This window comes from Leuresthes tenuis, unplaced genomic scaffold (genome assembly GCF_036924035.1).
Source record: "Leuresthes tenuis unplaced genomic scaffold, fLeuTen1.0.hap1 SCAF_16, whole genome shotgun sequence".
NCBI lineage: Eukaryota > Metazoa > Chordata > Actinopteri > Atheriniformes > Atherinopsidae > Leuresthes > Leuresthes tenuis.
The window spans coordinates 3,868,271-3,882,761 of NW_027325370.1; the positions used below are offsets into that span (position 1 = coordinate 3,868,271).

At 40.6% G+C, this 14,491-nt stretch overlaps 1 protein-coding gene across 1 annotated transcript in view; it reads right to left on the bottom strand.

Annotated features, from left to right (window-relative positions):
- Positions 1-14,491, bottom strand: part of LOC140271390 (metabotropic glutamate receptor 7-like) — a 62,757-nt gene that overhangs the window by 15,963 nt on the left and 32,303 nt on the right. Inside the window, exons 3-7 of the mRNA XM_072366589.1 lie at positions 12,663-12,798; positions 11,946-12,100; positions 7,469-7,603; positions 5,636-5,836; positions 854-993 (exon numbers count right to left, since the gene is read on the bottom strand). Of these exons, the coding sequence (XP_072222690.1) occupies positions 854-993; positions 5,636-5,836; positions 7,469-7,603; positions 11,946-12,100; positions 12,663-12,798 (767 nt within the window). The remainder of the gene's footprint in view (positions 1-853; positions 994-5,635; positions 5,837-7,468; positions 7,604-11,945; positions 12,101-12,662; positions 12,799-14,491) is intronic.

A 14,491-nucleotide genomic window follows, 5' to 3' on the forward strand; every position in this document is an offset into this window, starting at 1 on the left:
ACTGGTGGAAACACATCTTTCAGCATTGAGATGTTAGTAGCTTTAATTTGCTTTTAAATGAAAAAAGTCTTCTGCAATCATTTCATCCCTTTACACATAAATTAATTTGACCTAAACACAGCTGACAGAATATTCAATAACCTTTAAAAGTATATTTAATTATGCAACGTTTAAAAAAAAAAAAAAAGAAAGCCAAGAACTTTCTGCTGGAGCATCGTCGCCTCACAGCAAAGAAGAAGTTTCCCTGTTTGAATCCCAGCTGGGGCCTTTCTGTGGGGAGTTTGCATGTTCCGGGTACTCCGGCCTCCTCCCACCGCCCAACAACATGCATGTTAGGGTAACTGGAGACTCTAAATTGACCCTAGGAGTGAGTGTGAGTGTGCATGGTTGTGTGTCTCGTTCCTCTCTATGTGGCCCTGTGATGGACCGGTGACCCGTCCAGGGTGTGCCCCGCCTCCCGCCCCCCTGTGACGCTGAGGTATAGAAAAAGAATGATGGATGGATGGATGAATATCCACTTTCTGCTGGACTTGTGTTTCATTTCTGGGTGACACTAGAAGGCAAAACCTCAACTCGTCTGTGTGTTCATAAATGTATTCCCTGACAAAAAATTAATAGAAAAAGCGAAACCTTTCATTTTAAACTGCTCAAACAGATTCATTTTCTGCACTTAAAAAAAATTGCTGAGATTAAAAGTAGAACCCATCAGCACTTAAATTCTCACCGTAGAGCATGATAATGACATTTTTTGTCACATAAAGGCAGACAAAAAGTCACCTTGTCCTGCCTAAATGTGAACATTTGACACTCCCTGCCTGTTGTCTGTGTTATGAGCATCAGTAAATCATCATACCCTGAGCTGGAGGGTCTCCACCCACTGTCCCACACCCTTGTACTCTGGGGTGGAGGAGTTGGTCATCTGGAACTGGAACAGGTCATAGCGTCCTGGAGCATCGCCGTTCTTGTTAAATACAACAGAGGTGCCAGCACTGCCTGTACAGAGAAAGGGAGAAAATGCGGCAAAAGGACAGCAGGGAAGAGAACCATTAGACGCTAGGCTGAGAGGATACAACACAACACCTCTTCTAATAGGACACACCACCCATAACCCTTTGATTCACGTTGCAAGGTGGCTGAAAAGCATTGTTCCCTCAAACAGACGGATCCCTTTATGATTATAAGTGGTAGTGGTGTTAGGGGAGTAAGTTCACTACTGACCAACAAAACGCTTCCTGTCTTCCTCACTTCCTCTGCAACACTGCAGCCGCACAATGGCCACTGGAGGAGTAAGTCATAGTCATGCATACTCTGAGCTCTGCTCTAATATCAGGAACCGACTGCCGTTCAAAATGAAAGCACACCTCCACAGCTCGAATGTAATGCATTTCAGTCGCACAGTGGTCAACAACGGGAGATGTGAGGAGGATAAGCAGGTCAGCCAAAGCATCATATGGTACCCATCTGCTCTCAGTGTGCAGCAGCCTTTCTCAAGCCGAGCTCTGAAGATTTCCCTAATTAGCTCAGAGAGGACTGTGGATACCTGAAACATCATGCGTGATAAAGAGAGCTTTTGATTTTTTCTGCTTGCTCTTGAAGCTGTCAGTCAGTGTTAGTCCACACTAGTCAATATGTGGATGTGTGCTTGTGCACTTGATAATGCAAGCTTCATCGAGTGTGTGCAAAGCAGTGTGATCGGTCAACATGAGATCTCCCTCACAGCAGAGAATGCCAAATGGCAATAATTTGAAAAACGGTGGTTCTTTATTTCGTAAGGATTGTTGATCGGGTCATTCTAACCATCCCACCATGCTTTGACAGTATGAACAGTCTATTCACCTTGGCACTACATTCACTGGTTCACATGCACAAATGGAGATACCATTTTTGAAGTGGGACAGGGGGAGTCTGATGACTCTTGGCATGGGAATTAAGTACTTTTAATAGCTCTGGCTATGAAAAAAGTGCAGAGACTGGACCACAAGCACATGTCCAAAACACTTTGGGAACATGCTGTCTTTTGTTTCTAGAACAGAGCTTTTGGCTTTTGGATGGAAGGCCACTGCACCCTCTCCTTAGTTTTTCAGCCAGAAGGGAATTTCATCTTCCTCCAATTTCTTTCCAAGGACATTTTTCCACTGAGCACTACAACAGTTTCAGGCCAAAAGTCTTTTGTAAAACATGAGATGCAGAGATAGCCGGACAAAAAGACCATTTCAGATGACAGAACGAAGGGCCTTTTAAAACGAAATGCTGTAGACTCTCAGATTTTTCATACTGACTAGGACAGTACTGCATATGCAAGTTTGTAAGAATTTAAATGGAAATTTCAAAGCTGATGCACCACCAAAATTAGTTCTATAAGCACTGTTACGTAAGCATAGCATATTTCACACTGGTTATACGGAAAAGGCAGCATTTCACCCATCCATTTAACTGCAGAACATTTGTCAATCTGTCAATTCATGGGTATCAGCATGCACAGAAAAAATAAGCAGGAGTGTGTGTGTTGGGGGGGTGGGGGGTCCAGAATTAATTCGGGGGAAGATGTGAAACATATGAAGACTGCACTGAAAGCTCTCATTTTGAAAATCAAACTAAAACTGTAGGTGGCAGTCAGCGTCCTGTCACTTCAGCTTCTGTCAAACAGGCAGAAAACTTGTTGACACATTGTTCAAAGATGTTGACAAGGTATTGACTCCCGTAAGGAAAAGCTGGGCCAGAGTTGCCACTCTTGCTTTATGCCTCAGCAAAAATAAATAGCGTGCCCAAACACACATAGTTGTTCAGTGAAGCTATGTGGATGATTGGACACTTGGTGCTCTTCAGGTTTAGATCAAATAATTAAGTGGTTCTGTGAAAACAAGCTTCAGAAATTAATTTTCTGTTTTCTGCTGACTGATATTTTCAAGGGAACAAAATGGTCTTTGCAGACTTCTTAGTGGGAGCGCTGTCTGAAATGAAAGATTTATGTATTTGCATGTGACTCTGAACTAAGACACGACAAAAGTGCAATGCTGCTGTGCTTAGCCGAGCAGCGTGGGTGGACCAGGGATCCACTGCTGTGTTTCTCTCGCATCATTATTCTTTCCCTTTTTTCCCTGCCTCTCACTTCTCAGCTCTGTGACTCCAGCACAGTGGGGAGATCAGCAAAGGAGGTTTACACTCCCTTGCTCTCAAACATACATTAGCAGTGGCACATACAAAGGATAATGTGCGTGGTTCCCATCTTAATGCAATAAGGGAGCAGTGAGAGATGCCAAATGGGACACCAATGGAGTAAAAAGGTTTGAACATGTAACAGCGAGGCAGGAAGAGATAGGGATCTTAAATTAGTCTCAGGTAAAATTATCCAAATGAGCTAAAAGTTTTTGGGGATCCAGAAAAGTCAGTACAAGCCAAAATGATTATTGAGACTCAGATTCTCCATCCAATGCATGCATCTGCATCTAGTCTTCTCTGCCCTGCACAGGCAATTACATACATTTTGTTGGTTTAATTTCACTTAAAATATGAGGATTCTGTGCCCACTGGAGCTGTGCGCTGCTGCCATAGCGACCGTGCTGGGGAAAGGCAAGCAGCTCTTTAGCCTTTAGCCCACTGTTTGCTTTCGCACCTTTTTGTTTATTACTTTTAATACGCAGTGACATTTTTACACTTTTAAATTAGATTTAATTAGATTAGTAACTCACGATGTACTGTTGTAAACTGAATTTAGAAAAAAACACAATAAGAATAAACTTTTAATTGAAGGAGATAATTGTAAATATTACACCCTTGTTATACTTTATATCTCCAGTTTTTATCTTTATTTTTTTATGGTGAATAAATCCAAGTGCTGTAATATATTATGTTGCTTTGTGCTGTATATCTTAATAGGTGTCTAAAAGTAATTTTCCATGCACTTGATTTGTTGCTTCAGTATGATGAACCTTGCTTCCATATATACCAGCCTGCCACCGTAAATACTTAACCTGGTGTGCCAGATGGTCTGCTACACAGAACCATCTGGGAAGTCGTCATTGGAAAGCATTTGGAAAAAGGCAGACGCTTTTGAAAAAAACTTGGCATGTGACTGCATGAACCATCCATGAGATTCCGGCATCATATCAAGCAAACCAGTTCATAAAATCGATCTCCTGTCAAAGCTAGTGAGAGAAGATCAAGAACAATTTTTCCACGTGGAGAAACCTCAGAGTCTCTCTTTTCTCCTCTTTCAGTGAAGAAATGCTCTCCAGTTGTGATACTACTGATGCAGGAGCCAGAAAGTGATAGTAAATTTTTTAGCGAAGCACCAGATGTCCATTAATCTTCCATCGATAATTGACCAACTATCTACTATTCTGAAAGACTACAATGCCCAGCTGCTGCATTGTTTTGAAGGAGGCAGTGAAACCTTAAAAACTGAAAAAGGATTGATTCATTTGGAGCAAAACTAGCTTGAACCAGTAAAAATGGGGCATGTGCCTATTTATCGGACAAAAAAATAAGACATTGAAATGAAATACAGCAATCATCAGTACAATATGTCTACAGTACAAAGACAAATTTCCTCTTATCCCACCAAATCTTCCATTTGAGAGATTGCAGTGGAGTGTTATTTTGATAAAAGAAACACAATGAGCTGGGTCCACCTCATTAAGTGGGACAGTACTCTGAGAACATTGTACTGATGGCTGAGTGTGTATAATTTAATAGCTGAATCTTCTCTAGAACATTCTGTGAAGACACAAAGTACTTCAAAGGGGACTTTAATGATTGCTGCCAAACGTACATTCCAGCACATTTGTCATGACAAAGGTTTTTCTTGTTTTAAACTCTCTCTGCTGGCTCCTCTCCTGCACTGTCTTCTGCATTTCAGAGCAGTTGACGTTATTAGCTGTCTGCTTATTAATTGTTAACTATCTACGGTTTTCTGTGCAGGGCTGAATAATGCAGATGTTCAACTACAGACAGAGACTTGAACTATGTTTATCCAAAATATCTGAAAAATGTTGTTTTGAAATATGAATGAAACTGAACCTAGCTTGAAATTTTAGCTTGCCCTCAGGTGACTGCGTATAACACATCAAACATTTGGCAGTGTGAATTTATATGCAGTTTCTTTTTTTCTGTAGTTGGGCATGGCTCCAGCTACTTTATCATTACTTTAGTTTTTCTCCTGACTGCATGATGCAGACACACAACAGATGTGAGTAAAGTCCTTCAGGGTGTGGTGGTAGTTAAAGTCATAGTATGAAACATAGCTCAGTTGTTTTCTCGCCACAGGTTAGACGAGAAGATGTATTCTGCTCTTGTGCCTAATACAAATCTGTCAGAGGAGCCATTTAAAGTAATGCACTGAGGAAACCTGAGCAAATCTGACATCAGCAGTGTTTATGTGTTGCCCTTTCCCCGAATGCTGCATGCAACACATCTACAGAGCTTAAAAGACAATGGACTAATACCTTTCATGCTGTTGAATTAGGCAACAGAATGGAGTCTAACTGCTGTGGCTATAAGTAGCTTCTATTTCAATTTTAGCTTAGTTGCTATGGTGAGTAGACGGGTTAAATGTCATAAAAACTCTACGATTTAAATTTATTCCCACATGTACCGCGAGCATCTGACAGGAACATTTTTACAATGTGTCACTCACCGTTGAAGCTGGTGTTGCGTATGTACCTCAGCAGAATCTTTCCATCTGCAGCCTCCATTTGTGGACAAATGCCAGGGTGATCGGGACATAAGTCCCTGTGCATGTTGTGTAGCGCGTGGGCCATGGCGTACACCGCGTCAATCACAAACTGCACCTTCCCCTCCTGCTCGTACTTGGAGTCAATCCCAATGCGCTCTTGGCCTGAGTGAGGATAGGCAAGAGAATTGCACCAGAAACCATTAGCTGTTACATTTCCTCAGCTCTGACTGTCATCTGCAACTTCTGTTATTTCCCCCTTTTTTTGATTTAAGAAGAATTACACCTAAACGGGACAATGTGTTATAGAAAATAAGAAGACATATTTAATTCCCAAGTGGGATGTATCCAACTGAGCTGTGACACAAAGTGTTTGAGACGAGTACAGCAGAGTCAGACTGAATTACTGGGGTGTGTTACAAAGTAATAGGCTCCCAACAATGAACCTAATTTGTCTCATCTGAAAGGAGATGAAGATCACCATGAATTCTACGGTTCTGCGGTGCTACAGTAGCTTCCTGCTCTGTTACCTCCTGCCAGTGTTCTGCCCTTTCACTGCAGGCTGCTCTAAAGGTTTTTACCTCATTCTGCTGATGAACATTTTGAACCCGCAATGTACAACCTCTTTCTTTGTTTTCTGTTCTTTTGGTAAATAAAAGCATCATTTCGAGGGGTAAATGAAAATCAAAGCAACACAAATACTCACGTTAGATTTACTGATAATCATCATGAAAAATATGATCATCGAGAAAATAGAAGAGAACATTTTTCTCCTCGGTGCTCGTCAGACAAACAGAAGAATGTGGGAGACTTCCGTAAACTGAAGACGATCAAAAGCGATCTGCACTGAGATTTCAGCCCATTTCTCACAACTTAACATACATCTCAGCCCACATGTAACCTTTCTGATTTTCTGAGTTCTGCGTAGGGAACTCAGTGGACAGACCTGGAATGCAAAAACCTCCATTTAATATACATAAATATCAGCTTGTCTTGAGGCATAAAAAAAGAAAGTATCGAAACATTTGATTTGGCGATTTCCAGAGGATTCATAGAGAAAAAGTGACATTTTGCAATCGTTTTGCAGAGGGTTTGTGGGGCTCAGCAAGTGGAGGAGTATCTTCTTTCTTTGATGCATGACAAAAGGCACCGTACAGGAGATTATAAAGGAAACAAAATCCTTCAGCAAACAGTAATTTGTGTCACACTGCTATTACCATCATCACACATGCAAGCGAGATTAAAACAGCATCCCACATCTCAGCCATCATCCAAGTACATAATGCAAGGAATGAAATGCCTGTCACACAGTTGGCAGGGATAGTTTAGGTAACATGAAGATGCATCACTGGTGAAAACAACACCATCATTAATACAACACAAAGATGGTGCTAAAGCAGAATGGAGTCATACAAAGAATTTACTCAGCTTTCTGTCACTTTCCCTGCAATTTCCATCTTAAATAAATGATACTCTGGCTCTTTGCTGCTAATGTGCCAAGCTGTCAGGGTGATAGGGTTAAGGAGGAATAGAGGGAATTTAAGAGTCACAGGACATTAGCCTCGAGAGCAGATTATCTGTTACTATAGTATGACTAAAGCATGAAGTGCATTATGAATCTAATAATAAACTATCTTCCCAGAACTCAAAGCACCTACTGTTAGACTTTCTGGGTGCGCTGCAGACAAGAGGGGTTGACTTAAAACCCCAACAGATGCAGCTTCTAATATCCTCTTCATCCTCTTTTAGTGGAGTATATTAATATATCTTTAGTTGTTTCATGTGAAACTCACGTACCTGTGCATTTGCGGCTATCCTCTCTCTTTGAGGCACTGAGAAGCCTACAGTCAAAGTTTTCCTCCCAAAACTCAGCAAACCACACATTCCTGCGATTGTTCTCCAGGGTCAGACCGGTGAAGTATTCATCAAATCCTGGGATAGAGGAAAGAAGAGAATGGCTCAGTTCCGGACCAATTATCAACCAATTCAGACCTGGAGGAAATGAAGTGAAACTCAGGCTGGAGCAGCAGCAGCAGCAGGAGCAGCGTGGCGGTGGCGGTGTGGTGCTGGTGGCCACCAGGTGTTGGAAACACACCAGCAGACACTACTTCATCAAAATTTGACCACAGTGGCTCCTCTTCCTCTAAAGCTCCATGGAACTTTAATCACTACTTTCATCTAGGAAATTACATTAATTAAAAAACAGGATGCATAATAAATAACGCAGACCTTCTGAGTGGTGCCACAGCCTGTTGCCTGAGGCTGGGAGGTGCTGTTGGTGCTGAACAGGTTTGCCTCACTTTATAGAATCCATTAAAATAGAGATGGATTTAATGCAATGATGTGTTAGCATAACGCTCCTTTCAGAGGGACTTTGGGGCCTGTTTGAAGCATTAGCTCGATGAGAAAAACTTGCCATAACAAAGGAAAATATAAGCTGGTATTGTGTGATTTCTTCCCTTTTTTATGGAACTTTCTAACCTAATATGGGTCAGCAAACTGTGCTGAGACAAAATCTCACAGCCACATTTGTGATACAGTGTTTTTGGTTCATCTTCTGAATGCACCATCTTCTGAATGGAGAGTAATCACTATTTACAGTCAGTGTATTTCCACTCTGTGTTATCCAGTCATATCAGCTGGGTAAAGGTGATGGTGGCTAATTACAGCTGAATGGCTCAGTTGATGTTAATTTCAACAGAACATCAATGATGTATGGTGGATTAATAGTACTCTCCCTGCCTCCACACTGTGCATTTATCCAGGCTAGACCTCCCCTAATTAACGAAAGCTTCACCAAACTCAGACCTCGATTAAAATGACGAGTGCTTCTATGCGCTGTGACACAGAACAGGACTTAAAATAGCTGGAACATGCTGAGAATATACCATTTCTGTGGTGAATTGTCCATATCCTTGCAATTTTGCCTGTGAAATTTCAACCTTTGCTTCCTTTTTCTTATTGGTAGAATATATTCAAGCTACAATTCTAAAGAGTTTAGTTCTGGCATTCCTGTTAGATATCCAAGAAAGACACAAATGCTGCTTATAAAATACTAAATTCAAGCTCTTCGTTGTTTATGTCTTTCAAAAATCAAAGATACATTCTCTGATTTTAGGGTTAGATGATAAAAAGATGCCAGACACATCCGAACCGGATTAGAAGTGTCCCCTGAGTACTATTAGAAGTCATCTGGAGAAATCCGGTAAAAAGCCGACTGAAACAGACTCACATGAAACAGAAGGAGTGGAGGTCAGTGCAAAAAAATGCAGATGAAAAATGCATAGAATGTGAAACACTTTCCACGTCTCCACCTTGGATTTAACTAAACTGAAGTGATAAAAAAAGATCCGAGGGATTTTATAGTGGTACAAATCAATGTTTCATAATATGAGGGACATGTAAAAGAAAAAAGAACATTTCTGCACCTTGAATTGACTTCTAATTCATAAGCTCTGACGTAACACAACCCTGTCGCTTTGTTTGGGCTGAAAAGTTTTCATTCAGTGAGTTGTTGAGATTCAATGTTGCACCACTGACCCAGAGGACAGTAGAATAATCAATAATTTAACCTCCCCATCACACTTCAGCTTCAAATTATGCTGCATCCACTGTACCTCAGAAGGGGGAAGGCAGAGCTCTTGGTCTTGTTTCTTATTTTATTTCTGCTCATATGAAATTATGTGGTTGACTTAACTTACGTCTAATTAAGACTATTTAAGACTGTTTAGGCGAGTTTGCCTGCTGAATCTGTTAGTGTGTCTTGTCCTGCCTCCACCTCTGGCACCCTCTTCTCTTTCATTACCCGAACCAGGGTCTGTATCCCCACCCCGCCGTGACTGGTGTGCAGTTTGTGAGAGGCTGGGGTAGCTGATAATGATGCTGCTTGTGGAAGAAAAGGTGGATGTTGTGGTGTGAGGACCAGTGATGGCTGGCATTAGGGGAGTGACTCTGGGACGCCAGTGATCACTTGTCTAGCCTCCTGGAGGTGTTGTGGGCCCAAGTAGACGAAACAGTGAAAGGAGGTTCCCACCTGATGTTCCCACCTGATGACCCCAATGACATGTTGGTCAGCACGGCTCACTGGTCTACCGTCAGGTTATTGGGATTATAGGAATCAGGAGGTGCTTCAATAGGTACTGAGTAGGGCTGAGCGATTGTATCGATATATATCGATATTTTTTTTTCTAATGAAGTATCGATTTGTCAGCCGCCAGTATCGATTTAAAAAAATTAATTTTTAAGCAAACTTTATTGAAAAGTCAGACATTACAATTAGTAAAAACACAGAACATTAACATAATATAAAACAATGCTGGGGGGGGGTCATATTATACAAAAAAGTGATAAATGAGTTCATAAAAATGTTTTATAAAGTGCGTAGCTCAGTGGTTTTGATGGCTTTTCTGTTTATAGAATGTAGGATTGTTGTAATTTATTGAGATCTTCTCAAAAAAGAAAAAAGATGGTTTGTGATTAGAGAATTTGGATTTGTGTTTATAGTATTTAGCAAGTAAAACAAGCAGGTTGATGATGTAATAACGAGTCTGAAGACTTGTTTGTGACATATTTGTTTGTTTCCATTTGTCTGGCAGTGTTGTCCTTCCGGTTCAAAGGTCGGATCACCAGTCCAATCAGCGATGATTCCTGTCAAATCACACTGTCCCTTTAAAATCTTTCAGAAAATGATGTGTATTAAATCGTATCTAATTGTTGGCTGAATGCCGTGTATCGTATCGTGAGATCACTACAGCCCTAGTACTGAGCCAGTATTAGAAGAGTAAATGTTGAATTTAGGTCTGATCCATTTTTTTTTTTTTGTAGCACAAGTTTCTTGTGTTTGCTTTGAATAAGAAAGAATTAACGAATAATGCTCTATTTTTTTGTCTTTTTCCCCAGCTGGAAGATAGCAATTTCAAGTTCCTATTTTCATTTAATGCATCATCCTTACAACAACAGCGGTCGCACCACTACAAATGTTGCCCATATGAGCAATGTTTTTAATGTTAGCCCCTATAAGAACATTAAAGCTCCATGTTTAATGACCCTATTTGTGACCCTATGGGAATTACAACAAGATTTTATAATGGTGCATTAACCTGCCGATTGGCCATTATGTTACTTTAACGTTCCGATCTGCAGTTTTGTCCAACCTGGGCCACCTTATTGTTTGATAAAGTCTGCTTGATGAATATGGCATGGTGATGAATAGTGATGTACGCTCAGCTCTGCAGTTGCTGTCAGTTCTACGACGTGTTTTTTATTGGTAATTTTTGTGCCATTCTCACTGCAGTCATCTGCATTAGAAGTGGACTTGAATTGGCCAGCTTTACCATTTAAAAGAACCTTTTTGCACTGCATTGTTATTTAGATATGCAACAAGATACACAAGTGAAGCTTTTAAATTTAGCACCTAAGCTAAAAAGCACACTAAAGCAGTCAGAACTCTAAATGCTTGCCAACACATTCACTACATTATATATTTATAAGGTGATAATAGTATAGTAGCATGAAAAAAGAAAACAAAAGAAGAGTTTATATAATTTTATTACGTTTAAACCAGCCGTAAATATTTTATATTGACACTAAATCTTTGCAACCACACAAAATGCAGGTGAAAGGAGAGTCAGACCTGCAGTGAAGGGCTTTTAAACAAAAATGAACGCCTATTACATCAAAGCCCTTTCCCAATGAGTAAAACTAATAAAGCCTATGAGTGCCTGTGAAACCTCTGCGCTTCACAGTACGCCAGAGTTTTGAATTTGGTGTCTGCAAAGGCATTCCCAGGTGAACAGTAGAGATGCAAAGGTTGTTTTACCAGAGCTGATAGAGGGAGGAAACAGCCTGAATGAGACATCGGCAGTGTGCATAGAATATTAGCATAATATATATTCTCCTTGGTAGAAGGGGAAGACAAAAGTTCAACACTGCAGGCTTTGATATTAGACGCAGAATATAAACAAATGCTTATTTGTATCTGTGACCATAAATCATAATCTTTTGCTTAATACCGATGGATGCATGAAGAGGCAACTGATTGCAAATCAAATAAAGGTTAATAATAATAACAGTGCTGATCACAGGTTGTTCCAATATTCCCAACTCAACCCTTGGAGCTATTATTGTGGATGTTTTATAAGAGATTTGCATTTATTTTTAATAAACATACAATAAGGGGAAAAAACCCTCCTACTTACTCCATCAGAACACAGGAAAGTGAATTATTGCCACGAATGAGGTGGTGAAGCTTGCAGCATGCATAGTGTGTGAATACCTTTAATGGAGGAGCGTTTGGGCAGTATAGTGACTGCACCCACTGCTACATCCTCGAGCTGGTGGATGGGGCTGCTCTTGGACCCCCAACTGTCAGATCCAATCCACAGGAAATGGCCCACCTGATTGGCCCTCTTGGTGGCATTGAGCACTCCCCTGCAAGGGCATTCATATGTTTAATAGGAGAGAGCACAAGAGGGATGTGCAATCTTATATCTATTACATAGAGGTGCAGCCAGCCTTAAGGAGTTGTTTGGACATCACAGCCATCTGCTGAGGTTTTTTTCATTAAAGGAAAGATAAGAACAATCGTATAACCACCCTTATTGTGTTTTATATGAAGCGTAAATGTTTCTATTCAAAGAAAATGTAGATTTCTACATATTTCATGCTTCCTCAGTTATCTTTTGCATTATGCTTTCTGAATTCTTCATTCTTACATTTCCTAAATGTTTGCTTCTGTGTTTCTTTATAGGAATATCACCCAGAGGTATTGTAAATAAAACAATACCTCTGTTGCTCTGCTGAGATCTGTATTCCCACTTCTCCTCTGAGCCATTTTTGTGTTTGAGTTGCAAACACAGCCTGTACACACGATAAAGCTGTGCTTTCACCTTGTCTTTATGAGCTTCTTCTCTTACATTAAAGACATGATCGTTGTAAGTTATCAGCGTGCCTGAACAACCTGTATGAAGTCAAAATGTGAAGCGCTCCTCACCGTATGTCTTCTTCGCTGGCAAAGATGATGACTGCCCGGGAGTGGTGCGTTTCCAGCAATTGTTGGATGATTTTGTCGTAATCCTCCAGCTTGGGGTTGTGTGGAATTTTCAAAGACTGGGCGATGCAAATTCCACCTTTTTAATGGGACAGAAGTAAGAGATGATAAGGCCTCTGGGATGATCTCACCCATTCTTTCACACAGATGTACACACACACACCCGCAAAAAGCCCAAGGACACAAAAGCTGCTGGTTTTCTTCTGCGATCTCGTCCACATGAAAAGAGAAACACATCTCAACACAATAGTCAGAGTTAGATGAAGCTGTCATGCCTGCTATTGAGTCTAAATGATCTTACAGTGTATGCATTTACATTTTGGCAATGATCTGCAAACCACAGCAGCGTGCAATATAACACTTACAGTCTGCCTTCCAGCTGAGCAACAGCATCATTCCAGAGTTATAAACATCTCTGCAATAACAAATCCAATAGTCCTCAGCAACTGGGACACAAAGCTACGGATTTAATATTATGGATTTGAAAATGTGAAACAACTTGCCATTGAATTTTAATTTCAAGTCATTATCAAACATCTCCTATTGGAACTTTAACCAATCAGATACCACAGCTGGCTATAACAAACAAAGAGGATATTAATGCTGACAATAAATCACTCTCAGACAGGTCATCGCTGGTGAGTTTGTACAGGATGAAGAGCGCTGATTGCTGGTGACTCACTGCTACACGCTGCTATATAACGCAGCACTTAAGCTGATTAGCACAAAAGATATTATTTTCTTCTATTGTAATATTCAACAGCTCATTATGGGATGGAGGTCCAAAATAGTCCCTTTCACGAAAAATAAAATAAAATTAAAAAGCCAGTTACTCCTCTCCTTTGTGGTAATTACGGGAGCAGATGACAAACTAACCTTTTGAAAACTTTAGATTAACAGATAATGATATCACCTGCACGAGAGGACCTCCGAACCGCTGCGGGCATAGACTGAAGCAGCAGCTTATGTCCCGAGTCAGAAGCAAAGCTTTACCCAAACCAATTAAATTTCTCCTACTCAAGCATTTTAATAGTCTACCCAATAAGCTCTCAGTTTGAGTTTCCCTGAATAGACAGAGAAATGGAAGGAATCTCCTAATTGCCACTCTCCTCAGGCTCATTACTTTGATATAAACAGCTTTTAGCTGGCAGATCACACGTTACTAGATGCAGTTTTCATGGGCAGAGGACAGCAAAATGATAGCTGCTGAACCTCTTCTTAGATATGCATTTTTCTAGTATCAGCAAGCAAAACTGGGGATTTTCTTGATGTGAGAAAAGACGCTGTGGTTGCCAAGAGACTTCTCAGATGGCTGCTGTTATCCAGCTTGAGTGGACTAAACATACAAATGGAAACCCCGCCAAAAGCCTAGTTGTTGCTTAAGGGTTTGTAGTAACTTGTTATCGTGAAATGTGCTTGGTATCGTTTGTGCAAAAATACAGCTCTCTAGGTCTCCAAGGAGGGAGACTAAAGCTCTGTTTCAGCTCAGAGATTTCACTTAATTTAAGCCAGAGCACCCACAGTATGACACTGCACTTCTAGGTTTCTGTTTTAGGAGCTATGTAACAACTGATTCTGATTGTTTCACACTGTACTAGAAGCACCTTTTACCTCCACAAGGCTGTGTGTCTGTGTGTAGCAATCACACATGTTCAACAAAGAGGTGAAAAGAAAGAAAAAAGAACATTGTTTCCACTAGATTCTCAAGTCTCATGAAATAGCATTATGACTAAAGCCCTGCAAAGTTTTGTAAAGAGTTACAGTGGTTTAAT